Here is a 20466-nt window from a genome sequence, read left to right on the forward strand (position 1 = left end):
TTGAGAGAGTAATTTTTTTGATTTAGTTAATACTGATTGGGAGTTTTTAGGGCTCATGTCTCTATAGCAGATTATCATGGATCTGTAGGTGATGGCAGAGACCAGGCTGCTGCCTCTAGCCTTTGGGATCATGTCTAGACAAGATAAATTACCACATATATGTAAGTATTTATAAGGTTAATTGTTTTTACAAAGAAATAGACTTAAAAATGGGCCCATTCCAGAGGTAGGTGGAGAGAGCAGCCTTCTTGTTCATTCTGCCATCCTGGAATAGAATTGTTTCCTGATTTTTAAAAAGAAATCAAGACCCTAAAAAGTATGATTTTTTACTAGTTTGAAGTCCTCATTTAAAGACCTGGGTGATAATTCTCCTGAACTGTGAGCTCTGGAAGGCAAATTCATTTGTTCCTTTGTTTGCTATCTTCACCCCTAATATTGTACCTGGTTGAATTTTTCAAATTTCTCTTAGATTTTTTTTCCCATCTTTTTGTCCTATTTTTCATGTGATTCGAAATTGCTGTTCCTGAGTAATCTTTGTCTTGTCCTTCCATGGTACTGGACAAAGTTAAAGGGCATCCAGTGACCTTTCTCTCCCTGAAGCCCGATTTTAAGTCAGATGGAGAGTTTGGGCCTCTGCACGGAGGCATTCTGGCTCTTGCTCAGGTGGATTCATTTTCCTCTCCACAAGAGGAACTCTACATGGGCTAAAGGGACCCACATAGCAGTTGTCAAGTGTCCTCCGTGTTTTCTTGTTCTAGGTTCCTATGCAGGGGCAGTGATTGCCATGCCTCTGGCTGGGGTGTTGGTTCAGTACATTGGATGGGCCTCTGTCTTTTATATTTATGGTGAGTAATTTGACTTCATGAGTTCCCATGGATGACTCATAGAGATGGTATTTTACTGTATCATGGGGTTGGCTAAGAATTTACTATAGGAAGATAGAGATGATTAAAACAAGCTTATCATATAAATGGAATACTTGTCAGCTTAGGATTCTTTTAATGCTTATATCAAAGTTGGGTTTATTAATGAGAACAATATTATCTTTCTTTAAATACCAGTTAACAACAACAATGGGCAGCAGTGACAGCAGCTGACAGCAGTGACAGCAGTAGGGAAAGCAAAACATACTTTCTTCTAGATGGACATCATGCCATCTGGGAGTATTATGACAGTTGGAATATTTAGAGATGGAGGACAAGGAAACCACATCATTAAACATTTTGTTTTTTACTGCAGGCATGTTTGGGATTATTTGGTACACATTTTGGCTATTGCAGGCCTACGAGTGCCCAGCTGCTCACCCAACCATATCCAGTGAGGAGAGGACCTACATAGAGACAAGCATAGGAGAAGGAGCCAACGTGGTTAGCCTCAGTGTAAGTACAGAGGAAAGATGAGAATGGTCTCTTTTCTACTTCTCTTAGTGATTGTGTTGTACTCTTAAAAAAATAATATGTCAATATAACCACTAAAAATCTCATGGTGTTTTTACTCTCTAGAAATTTAACACCCCGTGGAAAAGATTTTTCACATCATTGCCTGTTTATGCAATCATTGTGGCAAATTTTTGCAGAAGCTGGACTTTTTATTTGCTGTTAATAAGTCAGCCTGCTTACTTTGAAGAGGTCTTTGGATTTGCAATAAGTAAGGTAAACACAGAGATGCTTCAAATGTTCTTGAACTTTAAATCCCTTGCTTCGACTGAGAAAATCTTTGCATGACAAAATAATTAATGATCAGCATTCATAACAGTTCTATGACACCTAATACCCTAGAGGTCAGACAAGTTCTACGTTTTGGGCATGGTATATATAGGCTATTAATTTCTTCTTCATAAGGATCAGAGCTATATTAAACTGCTTTTAAAGACTTATGTTCTATTTGATTTCAAAGTGGTTTTGAAGCTAAATTCAAGAACTGCATATTAGGTAAGGATAAAAAGATTTGAAGGTAAGATGTTTTTGTGGGTTTTTCCCCCCAAATTACTCAGTGAGTAGCAGACTATTCCTCTCTCTGTAATGGCAGTTATAGCAATAACAACCATTGCCTTGTATGGTTTATAAAGAACCTCTTTCAATGTCCCCAGCCATTGTCATGAGGTTGTCTGTGTTTCAGGAAGGAAGGGTAGATGTAAAACATAAACCATCATCATGAAAGACACAACCTCCTTTGTACTAGGGGGAGAACAGTAGCCTAGCAGAGGTCATTGTGTGTGTAGCTCCAGGTACTGTCTGAAACGACCTTGGAGGAGCTAGCATAGTCAAGTCATAATGGCTGCCATCAGTGAGCGCTCACTCTGCCACAAGTGTTTGACTAGCATGTGGAGGCACTATGGGAGGTTCTGGGGCCTCTTGTCTTGTCTTGTATGTCCTCGAGTCTTGTCTGTCCTCAAAGAGCTTCCAATCTGGTCAGAGACACAGGTCTGTATTTAAAATAATTCACTCATTCATTATTTATTACAAAATTCAGGCCCATCTGGGTCCCAGGTAATTAGATAATTAAACTCAGTTGGGGCAGGAGTGGAGGGGACCCAGAGAATTGGGGAAGTGCAAATCTCCATAGCAGCTAAAAATAGCTCATTTCTTCTTTGTATTCCAGGTGGGTCTCCTGTCAGCAGTTCCCCACATGGTTATGACCATCATTGTGCCTATTGGAGGACAGTTGGCTGATTATTTGAGAAGCAGGAAAATTTTGACCACAACGGCTGTCAGAAAAATCATGAACTGTGGAGGTACTATGGACTTCATAGGTGGCTTCAGCAGCCTTTACAGAATGAGATGAAACTGAGCTGCAGAGCATATCCTGGAGGTTATATCTACCCATTAGAAAGGATCCTGGGGCGCCTGGGGTGCCTCATTTGGTTGGGAAGCCAACTCTTGATTTCAGCTCAGGTCATGATCTCAGGGTTGTGAAATCAAGCCCTGTGTTGGGATCCATGTCAGTGGAGCGTCTGGTTCTCTCCCTCTCTCTCTCAAATAATTAAATCTTAAAAAAAAAGAAAGAAAGAAAGAAAGGAAGAAAGGAAGATAACAAAGGATCTTAAAGTCTCCTAAGTTCATTATCCAGCGATACTTGAGTGCCTATCATGTCCCTGCCAACTGGTCCTCCAGCCCATGCTTGTGCAGCCTGAGATAGGACAGCTTAGCTGGTAAATCAGTACACACCTCCAACTGTAGAAATGCTTCTTTCGTCTACTCTTAAGCCAAAGTGAACTGATTTCCTGTGACATACCTTTATCATTTGTCCTTCCCATACATCCTCCCAAACACATAATCCTTTGCTTATGTAGTTTATTCCCTTAGCTCTTTCCCTTTCTCCACATACAGCTTTTGGTAAGAAACACAAGAAAAATATTTTATCTGAATAGTCTTCTTTCCTCTCAGCTTATGCTTGTATATGTGGTGTACACACACACACACACACACACACACACACGCACACACCCCCATCCTCTTTTCTGTATTTATTTCCTGCTTTATGCTTTGGTTTGGCAAAGACAAGGAAACAGGGTGATTTTCCAAAAGAGGTAGGTGAAAGTAATCGTGAACCCCTGCCATGTTTATGACTGCTTACCTTTTTTAAACCTTCCACTTTTTCCTTATTTCTTTTTGTTTTTGTGTTTTAAATTAGCATTTATTGGATGCTTTCTGTGTGAGACACTAAATGACATCTTTTATACACATTATCTTATTTAATCCTTATAACCATGCTGTGGTTTACAGTGAGGAAACTGGAGTAAAGAAGAGTGACTTGCTCAAGTGGCAGATGTTGTGCAAGATCCCAGGTCTGTCTGAGCTCTTTGCCAGTGTCCCAGTCGCTGCTGCTCCTCCTCCTCCTAAGGACTGGTGGGGTTTGAGGTGGACAGGCAGGAAGTAGAGAACAGCACCATCTATGGGTGAAAAGTCACAAGAGCTACTACATTGGAATGGAGGGAACAGGTGGACAGTCACTCTAGATTAAATGGGTCAGGGCCATTTAGAAATGAAGAGTACATAGAGATTGCACAAGGGCAGACATAATCTGGTCCCACAGTATTTCAGGTATAAAGTCTGACCAGGGAGTTTGGGAATAATGTGTTGGCATCAGGTGTCCACTGACGTGAACTTTTTTTACAGGAGACTGAATGTTGGCAGGTGTGGACCTGCTCTCTGGTAGGTGAGAGGTGAAGCTCTGGGGCACTGCATTTATGGTAGCTGAGGTAAACAGATTGATGCCCTCCCCCAAATGTTCAAGTTCTAATTCCCAGAATGTGTGCTTATGTTTCCCTACATGATGAAAAGGAATTTTGCAGATATGATCAAATTAAGGATCTTGAGGGGCGCCTGGGTGGCTCAGTGGGTTGAGCCGCTGCCTTCGGCTCGGGTCATGATCTCGGGGTCCTGGGATCGAGTCCCGCATCGGGCTGTCTGCTCAGCAGGGAGCCTGCTTCCCTCCCTCTCTCTCTCTCTCTACCTGCCTCTCCATCTACTTGTGATCTCTCTCTGTCAAATAAATAAATAAAATCTTTAAAAAAAATTAAGGATCTTGAGATGGGGAGATAATCTTGGATTATCTGGGTAGACCCAATTTAATCACAAGGTTCTTTCTAAAAGGAGACAAGAGGGTCAGAATCAGAGAAGGAGATATGATGGTAGAGGCAAACATCAGAGATACAGCCAAAAGCCAAGGAATGCAGACAGTCTCTAGAGCTGGAAAAAGCAAGAATGGAGTTTCCCTAGAGCCTCCAGAAGGAACACAGCTCTCCTAGCCTCCTGATGCTAGCTCTCTAGGACCCATTTTGGTCTTCAGACCTCCAGTACTGTACAGTAGTAAATTTGTATTGTTTTAAGCCACTAAATTTGTGATAGTTTGTTACTGTAGAAATCAGAAACAAATATAGGAGCCAAATTTTTCTCCTCTGGTTATCATGTTCTGCCCCAGCTGAAGATCTCCCTCCACAACCAGGCCCTGGATATCTCTTTCCTTCTCTGACTCTGGTCCTTCCCTTGCTCTTTACTGTGAGCTCTGCACACCTTCACCTCTCACCTAGTCCTCACCACATGTCCTTCCACATGGGTTCATCTTCCGTCTTGTGAAGTTGACATCAACCTTCAGTGACTGCTCCTTCCAATGCATACACTTGGGTGGTAACTCCTCATGTTAGCTACCGTATTATAGCTCTTGCAGGAAGGTGTTTTAGGCAGAAGGAACAGCATGAACAATGCCCCCGAGGCAGGCATGAATGTGGCATGCCAGAGAGCAGAAGGAAGGAAAGTCAGAATGTCTGGAGCTCAAGAGATGGAGGGTTACAAGAGATGGGACTACTCAACTAGGGCCAGATCTTGGGAGGCTTTGAGATACGCACAGAACTTGGATTTTTTTTTTTTTTTTTTGAAATGCCCTGGGAAGCAAATAGAAGGTTTAAAACAGAAAAAGTGACATGATCTGGTTTATGTTTTCAAATCTGAAGACTAGAACATAGAACATAAGAGTGAAAGAAGGGAGACCAGTGAGGAGGCCATTTCAATTATTGTGTCAAGAGAAGATGGTATCTTTAACTAAAGTGGTATCAATGGAGATAGAGTGGGATGGGTTTCTAAAGTCTCTGAGCCCAACTTTCTTCTTTAAAATCTGTATAATAGCATTTACTTCCAGTGATTATTACAAATGTGAAATGGGACAAGGTACAAAAGCACCTAGAATGGATCCAACCTATAGAAGGTTGTCAGCATATGTTAGTGCCTTTTTCCTCTCCTGTGTTTAAAACACTGACAAAACAGAAGTTTGTCTAAGGAGACATTAGACAACTATCTGCTATTCAAATGTATCTTGGATGGCCAAAAATATGTAACCTCTTAACCTGGAACTTGAAGAAAAATTCTGGATTTCAACCCCACTTGCACAACTGTTTCTCAAGCCACATGCTTTGAAGACTCTGAACATACTGTATAGGACTGTCTCGTTCGTGTTTAATTTTACCCCAGTCACTTCAGCCATTATCCCGCTGTAATCGACAGAGTCAGTGTTGGGTAGTGATGGTGAGAATTATCTAAAGATTTGACAGAGCTAATGAAGTGACTGTTGAAAATAAACCTTTTTTTGTTCTGGAAACTAGAATGCAAACATAGAATCTCCCTAGCTTCTCTCCCATCTTTAACAAACAAACAAAATAGCAACAACAAAAACCAAACCTCCTCACATGTCTTTTCATGTCATTTTATATTTTGAAATAGCAGACCAGTGAGTTCTACATTGTATGTTTTAAAAGGTGGTTGTCTTCTTTTGCTTATATGCAAAGATGCTAGACTAGAGATAAATACATGAAGAGAGAGCTTTGTGCCATCACTGAGGAAGCCAGATCAATTTGGACATAAGGAAGCATTTGCACTATCTTCTAGAGAATTTAGTTGGTTTCATGTTCTCAAAGAGGAAATACAGAGGACATTTCTCATCCTCTATCACACATTTCCTAGAGTCTGTCACCTTTTTTTCTTTCCATAGACAAGGGATGTTTGCTGCTAGAATTACTTAAAGCAAACAGATCACCTAAGACACGAAGCTCTGCTCTACTTCATTCTCAATCAGGGCACATTTCCAAGATCCTCAAAAACAGATGTCAAATCCTTGTACTTCCCTCTATAGTACATGTAAAGCGTGACTGAGGTAAAAAATTCTAGTCTGGCTGAATTGGTTGCCTGTGTGAACTTTTAGATTGTTTAATATGAAATGAACATTTTTCTCTGACCTTTAAATCCTAATTCTGTTTCTCTTGTCAGCTCTGATAGGTTCACTTTCAAGGTCTCTTGTTCACTTCTGAAGTTCAAGTTTTATCCTCAAGCTCCTGAAATATATAGTCCTATCGATAGCATTTTTTTCCACTAGGAACATTTAAGCTCATAAATTATTTTTTTCCTCTTTTTGGAAATCTACTAACTATTTGGCAAAGATCATTTTTCTTCCCTTATAGATGAACCAATATTTCATTCATAAGTTTTATTCTTCACAAAATGTCTCCATTCTAATTGTTTGGAGGAATTAATTTTTCGGTACAGCTTTTGTCTAGAGTGTTAAAGTTAAAGAAGTTTCAGCCAGATGCTTTATTTAAGACAAGGCACTTCTAAAGCACATATAGTTAGTGTATAAAACACTAGCAATTGTCCCTTATATTTAATTTAAACCGTTGAAACAAAATTGATAAAAGTAACAGTGGTATAAACCCCACACTTGAGAAACACAGCTGTTTCCATTTCATGTGAGTCTTTTTAAAAGATTTTATTTGTTTGTTTGTTTATTGGGTGTGAAAGCAGGGGGAAAGGCAGAGGCAGAAGAGATAAGAGTCTTTTTAAAAATTTTTTTAAAATTTTTTTATTAACGTATAATGTATTATTAGCCCCAGGGGTACAGGTCTGTGAATCGTCAGGTTTACACACTTCACAGCACTCACCATAGCACATACCGTTCCCAACGTCCATAACACAACCACCCCCTGCCAACAAACCTCAGTTTGTTTTGTGAGATTAAGAGAGGAGAGACAGAATCTTTTTTTTTTTTTGGAGAGACAGAATCTTAAGCAGTCTCCACGCCCAGCATGGAGCCCAATGCAGGGCTCCATCTCAGGATCCTGAGATCATGACTTGAGCTGAAATCATGAGCCAGAAGGTTAACTGACTGAGACACCCAGGAGCTCCATCATCTGATTGTTTTTAAGTGACCATCTAAAACAATTATTGATGCTTGCCTTGTTTCTTTGATAGTTTTAAGAAAATGAGCTCAGAAGGTAAGCAATTTACCAAGGTCTACAAAAAGCATTTTGGCTTGAATTTCAACCTAACTGTCTTGACTCTGGGTCCCATTTTTTCCCCCTTTGCATTAATTTGTTAAGTATTACTTACTGAGTGATACTATATGCTAACCAGTCTCTGTGTTATACATTTGGTATCTTTGTGGGGGAGGCAGAAACACAAATGAAAAATTACAAAGCAATTACGAAAAGTTCTATAAAATTAGTAAGAAGAAAGAGATGTCAGCTTCACTGGTGGGGGCAGGGGAAGGGCAGGGTTGCCGGGGAAACTTCCTAGAAGAGGCAATGTTTGAATTGGACTTTGAAGGATAGTAAGTTTTCCCAGAGAAAGAGAAGTAAGTGGTAGGAGAAGAGTATCCTGGGCAAAGGAAGAGCCTGTGAAAATACATTAGGGGCATGTAACAAATTTTGTGAGTAGGAAATGGCTCATGGATCTGCTTGACTACAAGGAGGGTTTTATATGGCCTAGGGTCAGAGAGGTGAGGGCTGGCAGATGGACAGCAGGAAAGGCTTATTATATGCACTATAGTGGTAATGTGGAACTCTTGATGAAAGTTTTAAGCAAAGGTCTGTGGTCTAGCTTTGTGGTTTAGAGAGAGAGAATGATGTGGAGAATGGGTCGGAAGAGGGGGAGATGGGGAGACCATAAAAGGAGCTGTTGAAGTTGTCCAGGTGAGAGGTTATGGGATCAGGACAGGACAGTGACAGAGGAGGAAGCAGAGGTCAGGTTGACACCTGTAGATTTGTCTGTGAAAGCTGAGGGAGAATGGGAAGTGTCCAAGATGATTCTGAGATTTGAGCATTTGACTTTTGTTGGTTTCTTTCTTTTAAAGATTTTATTATTTTTTTAAGTAATCTCTATACTCAATGTGGGGCTTGAACCCACAGTCCCAAGATCAAGAGTGGCGCACGTTCCACTGACTGAGTCAGCCGGGTGCCCCACTTTTGGTTGACTGAGCTTATGTGATAGGCACTGTATTTGATGCCTTTTTTTACCCAATTTCATTTAATCTTCCAGCATCCTACAAGACTGTATTATTAGCACCCTTTTGGGGGACGAGGCATCTAAGGAGTGGAGTGACTTGTCCAGGGTCACATAATTTGTGATTTGTTGTGGAATCTGAGCCCAGGCTTGTCTGACTCTAAAGTCTGGGTTCTAAGCACAGGTGGACAGATTAATTTAGGGAGGAAGAGAGAATGTGGTGGAGGTGAAATGGTGGTGGTGTTTTTTGTTTAGAAGTAAAGAATAGGGGAACAGAGATTTGATGTGAGTATGTGGTCTTTGAGGTGACTACAGAACAGTCAGGTGATGTCTGGAATCAGCAGACAGTCTCCAGAATGAAGCATCATTATCTTCCACCTCCCAGGACACTTCATATACCTGAAAATGGCACTTATATCATCTTTCTGTCGGCTGTTGACTGAACTTGGATGTGTGTATGTGTGTGTGTTTTGTGAGAAGAAACATCTCCATAATTTCCTCATCCTTTTTTATTGTACTGGATTCACTTATTTAGAATGAAAGGAACAGAAAGTACTTTTGTCCTGCTGTACTTCTGTGCAAATATCTCAAAGCTTTTATGCAGCAGTCTGAGAGCTTAGCAAACTTCTGAAAAGGGAAGAATTTTGCCTTGTGCTTTACAAGAAGTGAGGTGCTGGGTTTGTTTGTTTGTTTGTTTTTAGTTATTCACTACAGCTTTCTTGTCATTTCTGGCAATATATGTTAGAGTGTTGTATTTTTCTGTGAGTGGCCATCACCTATATGATCAAAGGGGGATCACGGGCAGTATATAAGAGAATTTTAGTATCTAGAAATGGCAGAGGCAACTACCTATGAAGCAACTGATAATAAATATTCCCCATCCGAGGGGCATCACTGGAACATGCTGGAAACATTCAGTATTCACAGTGCACCAGGGTGTAGGTAGCATGGCTCACAGAACACCTGGGTAATGTTAGCATAGTCATGTAATCATGAAGCATCCAGCTAATATTGCTAGCAATAGGCTAGGATATAGATACTAAAAACTTAGGTCTGTGGAAATAGGAATAGATTCTTATTTGATAAATACATGAACTGAGCTGACTGACATGGAAACAATATGTTTTTTTTCTCCCTGGTGTTTCCATTTGCAGGTTTTGGCATGGAGGCAACCTTGCTCCTGGTGGTTGGCTTTTCCCACACCAAAGGGGTGGCCATCTCCTTTCTGGTGCTTGCTGTAGGATTTAGCGGCTTTGCTATTTCAGGTGAGATGTCCTTTCATTTTCCAAATCTTTTCTACAGATTCAGTGAGTCTTGGGAGGAAGGAAGAGAAAAGGAATATTCTATCACTTTCCTTTAGCAGCCAAGCCATTCTCAGGGAACAGGCTCTGGGCTAGAGAGTTTCATCATGTGGGAATGATAACCCCCCTGAGCCATGGGCAGAAGCACAAGCACATGCCCCAGAAGAAGTGGTCCCTTCATACTTCAAGACCAGGTCACCCCATCTCATAGAAGCTCTTGTAAAATTTCCGATCTTCATCTCTAACTAGAGAATGGCTAATATTAGCTCAAAAGTCAGGTGATGTAGTCACTGTGAAATTCTCACACTACCTGAGGTGGCCTCAGTCTGTCTCCATGTTTCACAGGAGTGAAGACCAGTTTACTGAGGGTGTGTGAGAGGCCAGGGCACTGTTATATCATGTCTTTGGGCTTCAGAAGCTCCCTATGCACAACTGGATGAAAAAGTAAAATTCAGTTGTTCTCCTACTTTAAACCAGACTGTCATCAGGCAGTGATCCCCTACTGGGCAGTTTACACAGATGGTGTGTATGTCACAACACTTTGAAGCAAGTAGATAATATCACTAGTTTACCAAGGAGGTACCTAAAACTCAGAAAAATCAGATCTTTTTCTACTGTCATATAGTTGGTAGCAAAGGAAGAAGTAAAGTTCTGCTGGCTCCAAGCCTGTGCTCTTTCTGCTGTTCTAGGCTGCCTGAAACATCAGAGTAAGAATATCCTGGAACAGAAAAATATGGAACCTCTGATAGTTTTTTAACCATCGTAAAATAAAGTCTTGATCTTTTCAAAGTAAATAGAGCTGTTGGACAGTGATATTGGGGGCAAGGGGGTCTATTTTAAAAGTAGCATGCAGCTAAGAAATTGGGTTTGGAGGTGCATAGACCCAATTTTGAGGCCTCACTTTACTATTTGCTATTTATAAAAGAAAAAATGCTAAGTTATTTAAATTCTCAAGCCCTGGTTTCCTCACCTAGAAATTGGAGAGGTATAATGGCAACCTCACGGGGGTTGTTGGGAGATGGCCATGAAATAGAGATAATTCATGCATTCACTTACATTTCCTGTGAGCCAGGTGCTGTTGGCAGCAGGAGGGAGAGTATAGCAGAAAAAAAAAAAATCATATGGCATCCTCATAAAGTTTACATTCTGGTAGAAATAAAGCATTTGAAACCCTTAGTCCAGTGCCAGATACACGACAAAATTAACAAGTATTCACTATTGTGAATTGTGTTGTTGAGTCATTATTCATTTACTTTAGCCCAGGACTTCTCAAATTTTGATACACATACAAACCACCCCAGGATCTTGCCAAATGCAGATTCTGATTCAGCCCAAGATTCAGCATTTCCAATAAGCTCCCCAGCACTGCTGATGCGCTGATCTATGGTCTATACTTTGAGTAGCAAAGATAAAGCCATCATGACTTGTTTCCAGTAGATGTGGATACCTTTCTCTGATAGCCCTGTGATGCAAAAGGGATTCATATCCTGTGTCCAGAGATAATGAAATATTTAGGCTCACATTGTTCCTGGATTGGCAATTACACCATGATCGGAAGGAGACAAACCCAATATACCAAAAAACAGCACCTGCTTGCTTGCTTTCTTTCTTTCTTTCTTTCTTTCTTTCTTTCTTTCTTTTTGACAACCCAGTGAGAAGGATATTGCTATATCCATTTTACTAGTGAGGACACCAGAGTTTAGAAAGGTGGCTTAACTTGCCCATGTAAATTGAATGGCTGGGATTGGAAAAATGGTTTACCTGACCCAGCAGTGACACTGTGGGAGGGACAAGGGCCCTGGGAAGAGTGATTCCTCAGCATCTTCTATCTACCCACTTTATAAGGAGTTCATAGGGATGCCAGGGATGATAGTACCATTCAGGAACTGATTATCAACAAGAAAGCTGACATAGATGGGATTAGGAAGATACAGGGATGAGTGATCCTTATTTTGAGAAATGTCCGATGTAGAGAAGACAGACTCTCCTAGCCTGTGTGCTTTTTTTTTTTTTTGTATCCACTACAGTATCTCAGTTTCTCAATGATTTTTTTCTCCTAAACACCAGGGTTGTGCAGCTAGAAATCTAAATGGCTTTTCTCACATTATCTTTAGCTGAACACAGATGCCTAGGCTTTGTATCAGAATATAATACTCAACGATCATACTAATTGCTTCTTATCTCTGGGTTCTTTTCTAATAAAGTGTTTATCGCTTTCAAATCAACAGTAAGATTAATTAATCTTGCAGCTGTTTCATATTCTGATTGTCTGCCACTTTGATCTGAAAGAGAAGGTATATGTATTATAAAAAAGGTTTTCGCAAAATTCTCCCTGAAATTGGAGATAGGGAAAAACAACCAATGTGCCAGATTAGGGCAAAAAGCATTTTTTTAAAATCCTATTTTCAGGTTCTTTGCACAGAATAGAGAATTAAAAAGCAAGGCAAAGAAAAACTAAAAACATGAATAAGCAAAACCTACAATCTCTTGCTGTAATTTCAATGGCTCAAATGCATAATTAATTATTTATCAAGTGCATACTATGTACCAGACACTTTGCCAGTTCAGGTAAGATAGTGGTAAACAAGACAGATGGATAACCAGCCATAAAGAACGTTCATGTTGGTTTTCACTTCTATGTACCATGTCCTTAGCATACAATTTTTAAGTTAATTCTCACAATTTTATAAGAATGATTATGCCAGCCGATAGAGGAAGAAACAGAGGTTCAGAACGTTCAAATCCTTTGTCCACGTTTGCATCTCAGTCTGCAAGAGGCAGGTCTTTCTGCCTCTAGAATGCTCGCCTGGGCAACACTAGTAGAACTGGTTCCGAGGGCAGGTGACCTCCTCCTTCGGAGCCTAGCCCCTTCCCCTGCCTTTGCTCTTCCCCCTTAATTCCATTCATTCATTTTATATTTTTAAAAGATTTTATTTATTTATTTGAAAGAGAGAGCATGAGCAGAGGGAGTGGCAGAGGGAGAGGGAGAAGCACGCTCCCCTCTGAGCAGGGAGTTTGGGCTTCATCCCAGGACCCTGGGATTCTGAGCTCAAGGCAGGTGCTTAACTGACTAAGCCACCCATTCATTCCTCTCTCTTGATAAATAGTGAGGTTTTGGCATCTTATTGTTTTACCATTCCCAGGAACATTATCATCCCATAGAAGACCTCAAAGAGAGGGAGATGCTTAGCCCAGCAGCTGCAGCGGGTGGTGGGTGGTGGTAGCAGTGCTGATTAGCAGAGCTTAGCTGCTTGCCAAGGGCTCTTGCATACATATTTCCTGAGGCTCATCTCACAGCATCTTTAGGAGTTAAGTAGTCATTTTACCCTCATATTAGAGAGGGGAAAACAAAGCCCTAAAACTTACGTAAGTGGTGGAAATAAGATTCCCAGATTTACAAACTCCAAATCAAGTATGTATGTGAAAGTCTTTTGCAAGTTACAGAGGATTCTGCCAATGTTTGTGCAAATATTTGTTATCAAAAAAGGACCTTTTCCATTGTGCCATGTGGCCACCAAGACAGGCTCACCTCCGGTGGCCTTTTGGGAGTGAGTTAAGGACTAGGAGGGAGGGTTTTATAAGGTCAGGTTTGGTTCTAATCCTAATGTAAACAATCAGTGCGATTGTTTACTCTGAGTAAATGTGATCTTTTCAATTTTTTCAGTATTGCCCAAAAACACTGTTATTTTGGAGTTCCACCTAGGAGCACAGATGTCACAATTCTCTCCATGGAGAACCCATGGGAACCATTGCTGGTCAATCACAGTTCATTTTTCTGCTATGTGCAGGCACGCCTGACAATTCTCAACCCAGCTGTGTCAGGAGAGGTGTTCATTAGTCATATGATAGAGGAAGCCAAATAGATTGGAGAGAGTTAGGAAAAGCTGTGTTGTTACCAAAATGTTCTTGACTCTGATTTTGAGATTTTGGCTTCACTGTAGGTTTTAACGTCAACCACCTGGACATTGCCCCCCGCTATGCCAGCATTCTCATGGGGATCTCAAATGGAGTGGGGACCCTCTCTGGAATGGTCTGTCCCCTCATTGTTGGTGCAATGACCAAGCACAAGGTAATGGTTTCCTTTGGGACTCTGGGTTGCAGTATCAGAGGACTGAACTACTGTGCAAACTTGAGATCTCAAGGCCCTACCCCAGCCTGTAAATGTGTATGTCTTTGACCTTGGCTGAGTCATTTGAACTTTTTTCCTCCTCCTCCTTTTTTTTTTTTTTTTAAATTATTGTTTATTGATGGCAAGAGGACTGATTGAGGTTTGGTTCCACATTTCCTCAAGGGGTGTGTGTTGCGGGGTGTGGGGGAGAGAAATGAACATCATAGGGACTATTTAGAGACACAAAGAAGAAACTGAGGTGATCGACTCAGGATAAATAATTGACCCAAGATTGTTTTATAATTCTAAGTAATTAAATTTTATAACCTATTCCCATCTATTACTTAGCATGTTCCGGTGTAAAGATATTAGTGGTGTTATACTTCCTTATTATGAAGAAAATGAACAATACATTAATGGCCTTATCTAAGAACCTTTAAGGGTGGGGCACTCAGTCATAACTGAACCTTTGTGTATTTAGAGGAGGGCGGGTAGTAGAGGAAGATCCCAGATCTATCCAGAGTTCAACCAGAGGCCACATTGTTTTAGGATGCTGCTTTGCACAAATAAAAATTTTCTGATTCTATGGAGTTTTTACCCAACTTTTCTTAGTTAGATTGCCTATTACTAATATGATTTTAGAAAGTCAGCTTCTTGGAGAAAAAAATGTAGGTTAAATTTTCTTCTTCTTTTTTAATAGAAAAGGAAGATGGGATTTGGGGGTTTTATAGGCAGAAGTTCTATGTTTTCCCTCTCTGTTCATGAGATTGTGAGATGGATAACTTGACCACTAAATCTCGGATAATGACTTCACCTAACTTTAAACACAAATTCCCATTATTTTTCAATTTACCACATCTTACACAGATAATATGATTAAAGTAAGCTATTGACAGTCAAGAGTGTGCAATTTCATAATTCAAATATTGTTATGTATCCAACAGCAAGCAAGAGGGAGACTTCTGATATTTAAAATGGTGGGTTCCTAGGGCGCCTGGGTGGCTCAGTGGGTTAAGCCACTGCCTTCGGCTCAGGTCATGATCTCAGGGTCCTGGGATCGAGTCCGGCATCGGGCTCTCTGCTCAGCAGGAAGCCTGCTTCCTCCTCTCTCTCTGCCTGCCTCTCTGCCTACTTGTAATCTCTCTGTCAAATAAATAAATAAAAAATCTTTAAAAAAATATTCATAAAATGGTGGGTTCCTAAAGCAAGTTTAATGTAAGCTACCATATAAATGGAAACCCCATTTGTATATTTAAAAGACCTGTGAAATGGTGCTATATGTATTTTTACATATTATTTATTTTGTTTTTATTTTTAAAAAGGTTTTATTTATTTATTTGAGAGGAAGAGAGAGCATGAGAGAGAGAGAGAGAGAGATCACGAGCAGGGGTGAGGAGTAGAAGAAGCAGCAGGCTCCCTGTTGGGCAGGGAGCCCAACAAAAGACTCAATCCTAGGACCCTGGGCCAAAGGCAGATGCCTAACCTATTGGGCCACTCAGTCTCCCCAATATTGTTTATTTTAAAAAGAAGTTGTCTAAATTAAAGAATGTACATTTATGGTCATCTCTAATTTCTGTATTCACTGTTGTGTTAATTTTCATTTTTTAAACACTCAAATTCTGTTTGGCTCCTGGGCTGGCTTCTGCCATACACCTTCCTTAGAAGCACAGCATTGCAGTTGGCTGTGGGCAGGAGATTTTGTCCCCGTGGAAGCTTCTAGAACAAACTGTTAATCTCTATTTTTGGTTAAAACACATTAATTGTTACTATATTTCCTTGTCTAGACCCGTGAGGAATGGCAGAATGTGTTTCTTATAGCTGCTCTGGTGCACTACAGTGGTGTGATCTTCTATGGAGTCTTTGCTTCAGGGGAGAAACAGGAGTGGGCTGACCCTGAGAATCTCTCTGAGGAGAAGTGTGGGATCATTGACCAGGATGAATTAGCCGAGGAGACAGAACTCAACCATGAGAGTTTTGCAAGTCCCAAAAAGAAGATGTCTTATGGTGCCACCACCCAGAATTGTGAAGTCCAGAAGAAATGGAGAGGACAGAGGGGAATGACCCTTGATGACGAAGAGCTGACATCCTACCAGAATGAAGAGGGAAACTTCTCAGATTCAGCCTAAAGTCTGAGGGGCACTTCCATCTTCTCCTTACATAGAGTCAGAAAGTATCCATACCTATTGCCTTCCCCATAACCTGGCTTGCTAGAGGGTCAAATATGGTGATACTGGAGGTAGGAGCGGGGGAGGAAGGAAATCTAATCAGCAGTAGAGAAAGAAAGGAAAATATTTTGCAATGACATGTTAGGGTATGGAGTTGACTCTCAGTTGACAAAATGGGGATAAATATATAATTTTTTGGATTGGCAGTTGGCTCTTCTCAAAGAAGTGTTCTGAAAGTTCAGTTCAAAGCTCAGTTCTCAAAGTACTGAACTTATTCAGGAAGGAATGACTAGAAGAATAAGGGAGACAGTACCATGCTGTTCAAAGAAAAACCAAAGGAACTGAGGATATTTGGCCTGGAGCAAAGAAAGCAGTAGCTGTCTCTACATTTCTGAGGGCAGCCATGCAGAAGAGGGTTTCCTATTCCCAATAAAGGCCACTGCTCATGGAGGTCCTGCACTGTGCCAGGTGCTTTATAAACATTCTCATTTAATTCCCAGACCGCTATGACATATTTCTTGCCTTCATTTTACAGCTAAGGAAGCTAAAGCAACAAGATATTGATTGGCCCAAGGGCCAGGGCTGAGATTGGTGGGGTCCAAAATAGGTGGCAGTTTTGGGGAAGAAATTTTCACCTCAGTGTAGAGAAGACTTTTTTTTTTTTTTTTTAAATAATGAAAACTGAAACTTGACAGGGTTGTCTTGGGGATAATTCCCTATTTTGGCAGCCATGGGGGATGGGAAACATCTGGTTTGGTGTGAAAGCATTGCCATTGTATGAGGGGCTGGATTCAAAGATCCCGAGTTTGGAGAGAGGTTAAAACATAACAAAGAAAAGAAAGGAGAAAGAGAAGGAAAAAGAAAGAAAGAAAAGGAAAAAAGCTAAATAAGATAGCCATATTTTCAGGAATCTGATGTCCAGAATGGCTGAGAGGAAGTAAGTAAAGGGTTGGCTAAATTTTGACCCTTCATGGCATCAAGAATTTAGTTAAATAAATAATGCCCCAAATTACTTATACAGCTTTAAGACATTCAGTAATTTAAGAAGTAGGTTCATGCATTTTATGAGGTAAAATTCTCTTAGAAGAGTCTTCTGTTTTAAAAAAAATGTGTATCTTTAGCCATTTCTGCTAGTGATATTTGGAAGTTTGATTAAACTATGCACAACTATGGTTGAAGTATTCCTAATGATGGTATTTGGAATGTTATTGGGAAAAACCAAAATAACATAGTAGTAATTATATAGGGAAATGAAATGAAAGCATGAATGAAAGCACCTGTAACAACTAGACCTATAGCTAATCTTGAAAAATTCATCTTTGATCACATAAGGCAATAACATGGATACTCTCTGGATATATTTTAAAATCTAATGTTATTTTAAAATTTAAAGTTGGCATGTAAGATACTGTTTGAAAGTAAAATTGTTTCTTGTTCATTGGTTTTGAAAATTTTGTTTCTACTTTCAGAAGAAAAATATAATGTCAAAGAAAAATTATAGATTTACTTGTAGTTTACTATAAAGTGTTTTTTGTAAGTTCTACCACGTACATTTCTTGTTGCTAGTTGTATCAGCAGAGTTGCAAAGGGTAATATTGAGAGAAAAAAAGAATTGTCTGACTCTCTAGTAAGTAATATCCTGTATATCATTGGTATATAATTTATGTTATCTTATATCTTTAAATCTCTTTAATGAGTGAATGCATGTACATATGACAGTTCCTGGCATGTAGAAAGTGCTCAATAAATATTAACTATTATCATCATTATCATCCTGCAACCTTTCTGGGAACTTTTCAGTTGAAAAGAAAGCATGCTATAGACTTCTCATCCATCAGCCATAGAATTTGTTGTGAAGGTTGTGTTGTTTTCTAAGTTAAAAAAAAGAGAGAAATTTACAGTAGCTAGTGTTTTATTTTTTCTTCTGTTAATAAAGTCAAATAACTTTTAAAAAACTCATGATAATCCTTGAGGTAATATTGAAGATTGCAATACAAAGCTGTATTTGCTCCATCATTTAGAGTCAAGGTCATATGCAGAAATCCCACATTTTGAGAAATCAAAGCATTCAAGGTGCCTGTAACTTGCCCTTCTAATATTAAAGAAAGAAAAAAGAATGGAGCCCTGGATCATTGTGTTGAAAATGAAAACACATTATTTTGTTGTGATGGGTTCTGCAAAGATTGCATCACACAGATTATTACATTCGAACACCAGACAGATGCAGTTTTCAGTCCATGTATATTTTGCTGCAAATATCCATTTGTAGGTCAACCCAGGAAACAAACCATAAATTCAGCAGAAGGGATGGGAAAGCCTGAAGTGTTGGATTCTTGAAACAAGAAACGTTTGACTTTTTGTAAAGAACGCAACTCTTGGAAGACTCCTAAATAGGACTAAAAAAATTATTCAAGAAATCAAGACACATTTGTTATCCCTGTGTGGAGGTGAAGTTCAATAGGTAAGAACTGGAATGTGCTGTTTCTCTTTCACACTGCCTCCTTCTGACCCCAACACACCTGTTCTTCTGTCTCTGTTTCTTTTCTCAGCTAATCACATCACTCTTTGCTGGAGCTAGGAATCTTGGAGTCATTTTTGACTTTTAAAAAAGTAATTCTTTCTCTCTCTCTTCCCCACCAAATCTATTTAATTTTATTTGCAGTCTGTGATCAATGTCTTACATTGGTTTTGGAAAAATTTCAGCTGTTTTCTCTTCTGATACTGCTTTTGCTTCACCTGTGTGCAATTTCGAAGAGTCCAGCTAAATGGATGCTGGGCAGGATGTGGGAGTGTTTTCCATATCTCTTCTATGTTTTCTATATTTTCTAAACCTTTTCCTCTTTCTGTGTCATTCTGGATATCTTCTGATTTAAAAAAAATTCTTTATTTCTCTCTTCAGCAAGGTCTAATCTGATAAAAAGAAATCTGTTGTGTTGTTCATTTCAGTTACTGTATTTTCAGTTTGAGAATTTCATTGATTCTTTCAAAGTTCTACTATGTCTTTTAAGAAATATTTCTAGTTCTCTGATGAAATTTTCAATCCTGTATTTTATTTCCTGGAACACAGTAAGCTAATTATTTTGAAATCTGTTCAGTGCCAATATCTGGAGACCATGTAATTCTGTTTCTATTTTCTGTGGGTTTTGCTGATTCTTGTTCAAATTATCTTATCTTGGTCTGTATTTGGTTTTCTCTGTATCCAAAATTGTATTTGAAAAATTATTTGGGGGCGCCTGGGTGGCTCAGGGGGTTAAAGCCTCTGCCTTCGGCTCAGGTCATGATCCCAGAGTCCTGGAATCGAGCCCTGCATCAGGCTCTCTGCTCAGCAGGGAGCCTGCTTCCTCCCCCTCTCTCTCTCTGCCTGCCTCTCTGCCTACTTGTGATCTCTGTCTGTCAAATAAATAAAAAATAAATAAATGAATTAATTTAAAAAAAAGAAAGAAAAATTATTTGTAGAGGGGCTCCTGGGTGGCTCTGTTGGTTAAGTGTCTGGCTATTGGTTTCAGCTTAGGTCATGATCTTGGGGTCATGGGATCACCTAGGGCTTCACACTCAGTGGGACGTCTGCTTGAGATTTTCTCTCCTTCTCCCTCTGCCCTTCCCCCAATCATGCTTGCTCTTGCTCCCTCTCTAAAATGAATAAATAAATAAATCTTGGGAAAAAAAAAGAAAAATTGTTTGTAGAAATGATTTTAGGTTTAAAATAATGCCTTTTTTCCTTTCTCTGTCCAGAAAGGATTTTTTTTTTTTTTTTTTCCCAAGAGCCCAGAGAGTTTCCAGTTGTGAAATCTGAGATCTTCTGGGCCACCCAGATGACTCAAAGCTGGGCTACAGGCAGCATGAAGGCTCTTTTACTCTCATTTCAACTTCATTCCTAGATTATAGCACATCAGGGTCTCAGCCCACACTGCTGTGCATTACTGTGGGTCTATACCAAGCCCTCAAACTGCTCAGCTATCAAGCACTGGCTTTGTTATAATTAACAAATGCTCCCAGGAGAAAAGTGGCCTCAAATGCCAGCCTCACTTCTCAGGATTTTTGTCTTCACCCAGATGGCCAGATGGTAGCCAGGAAACTTTTCACTTCCATGCTGATTCTCCAATGTTGTTGAACAGACACTAAAAAAG

The 20466-nt window shown here is 39.8% G+C and overlaps 1 protein-coding gene across 2 annotated transcripts in view; it reads left to right on the forward strand.

Annotated features, from left to right (window-relative positions):
• Positions 1-18153, forward strand: part of SLC17A8 (solute carrier family 17 member 8) — a 48096-nt gene extending 29943 nt beyond the window's left edge. The window contains exons 6-12 of one of the 2 annotated variants that reach the window (XM_059183645.1): positions 759-845; positions 1240-1379; positions 1503-1652; positions 2602-2734; positions 9920-10030; positions 14008-14135; positions 15959-18153. In XM_059183645.1, coding sequence (XP_059039628.1) covers positions 759-845; positions 1240-1379; positions 1503-1652; positions 2602-2734; positions 9920-10030; positions 14008-14135; positions 15959-16300 — 1091 coding nt within the window. In that variant the 3' untranslated portion in view covers positions 16301-18153. The remainder of the gene's footprint in view (positions 1-758; positions 846-1239; positions 1380-1502; positions 1653-2601; positions 2735-9919; positions 10031-14007; positions 14136-15958) is intronic. The other variant, XM_059183646.1, reaches the window with a different exon arrangement.
• Positions 18154-20466: the final 2313 nt, after the last annotated feature.

Source organism: Mustela lutreola, chromosome 8 (assembly GCF_030435805.1).
Source record: "Mustela lutreola isolate mMusLut2 chromosome 8, mMusLut2.pri, whole genome shotgun sequence".
In the NCBI taxonomy this organism is placed as follows: domain Eukaryota; kingdom Metazoa; phylum Chordata; class Mammalia; order Carnivora; family Mustelidae; genus Mustela; species Mustela lutreola.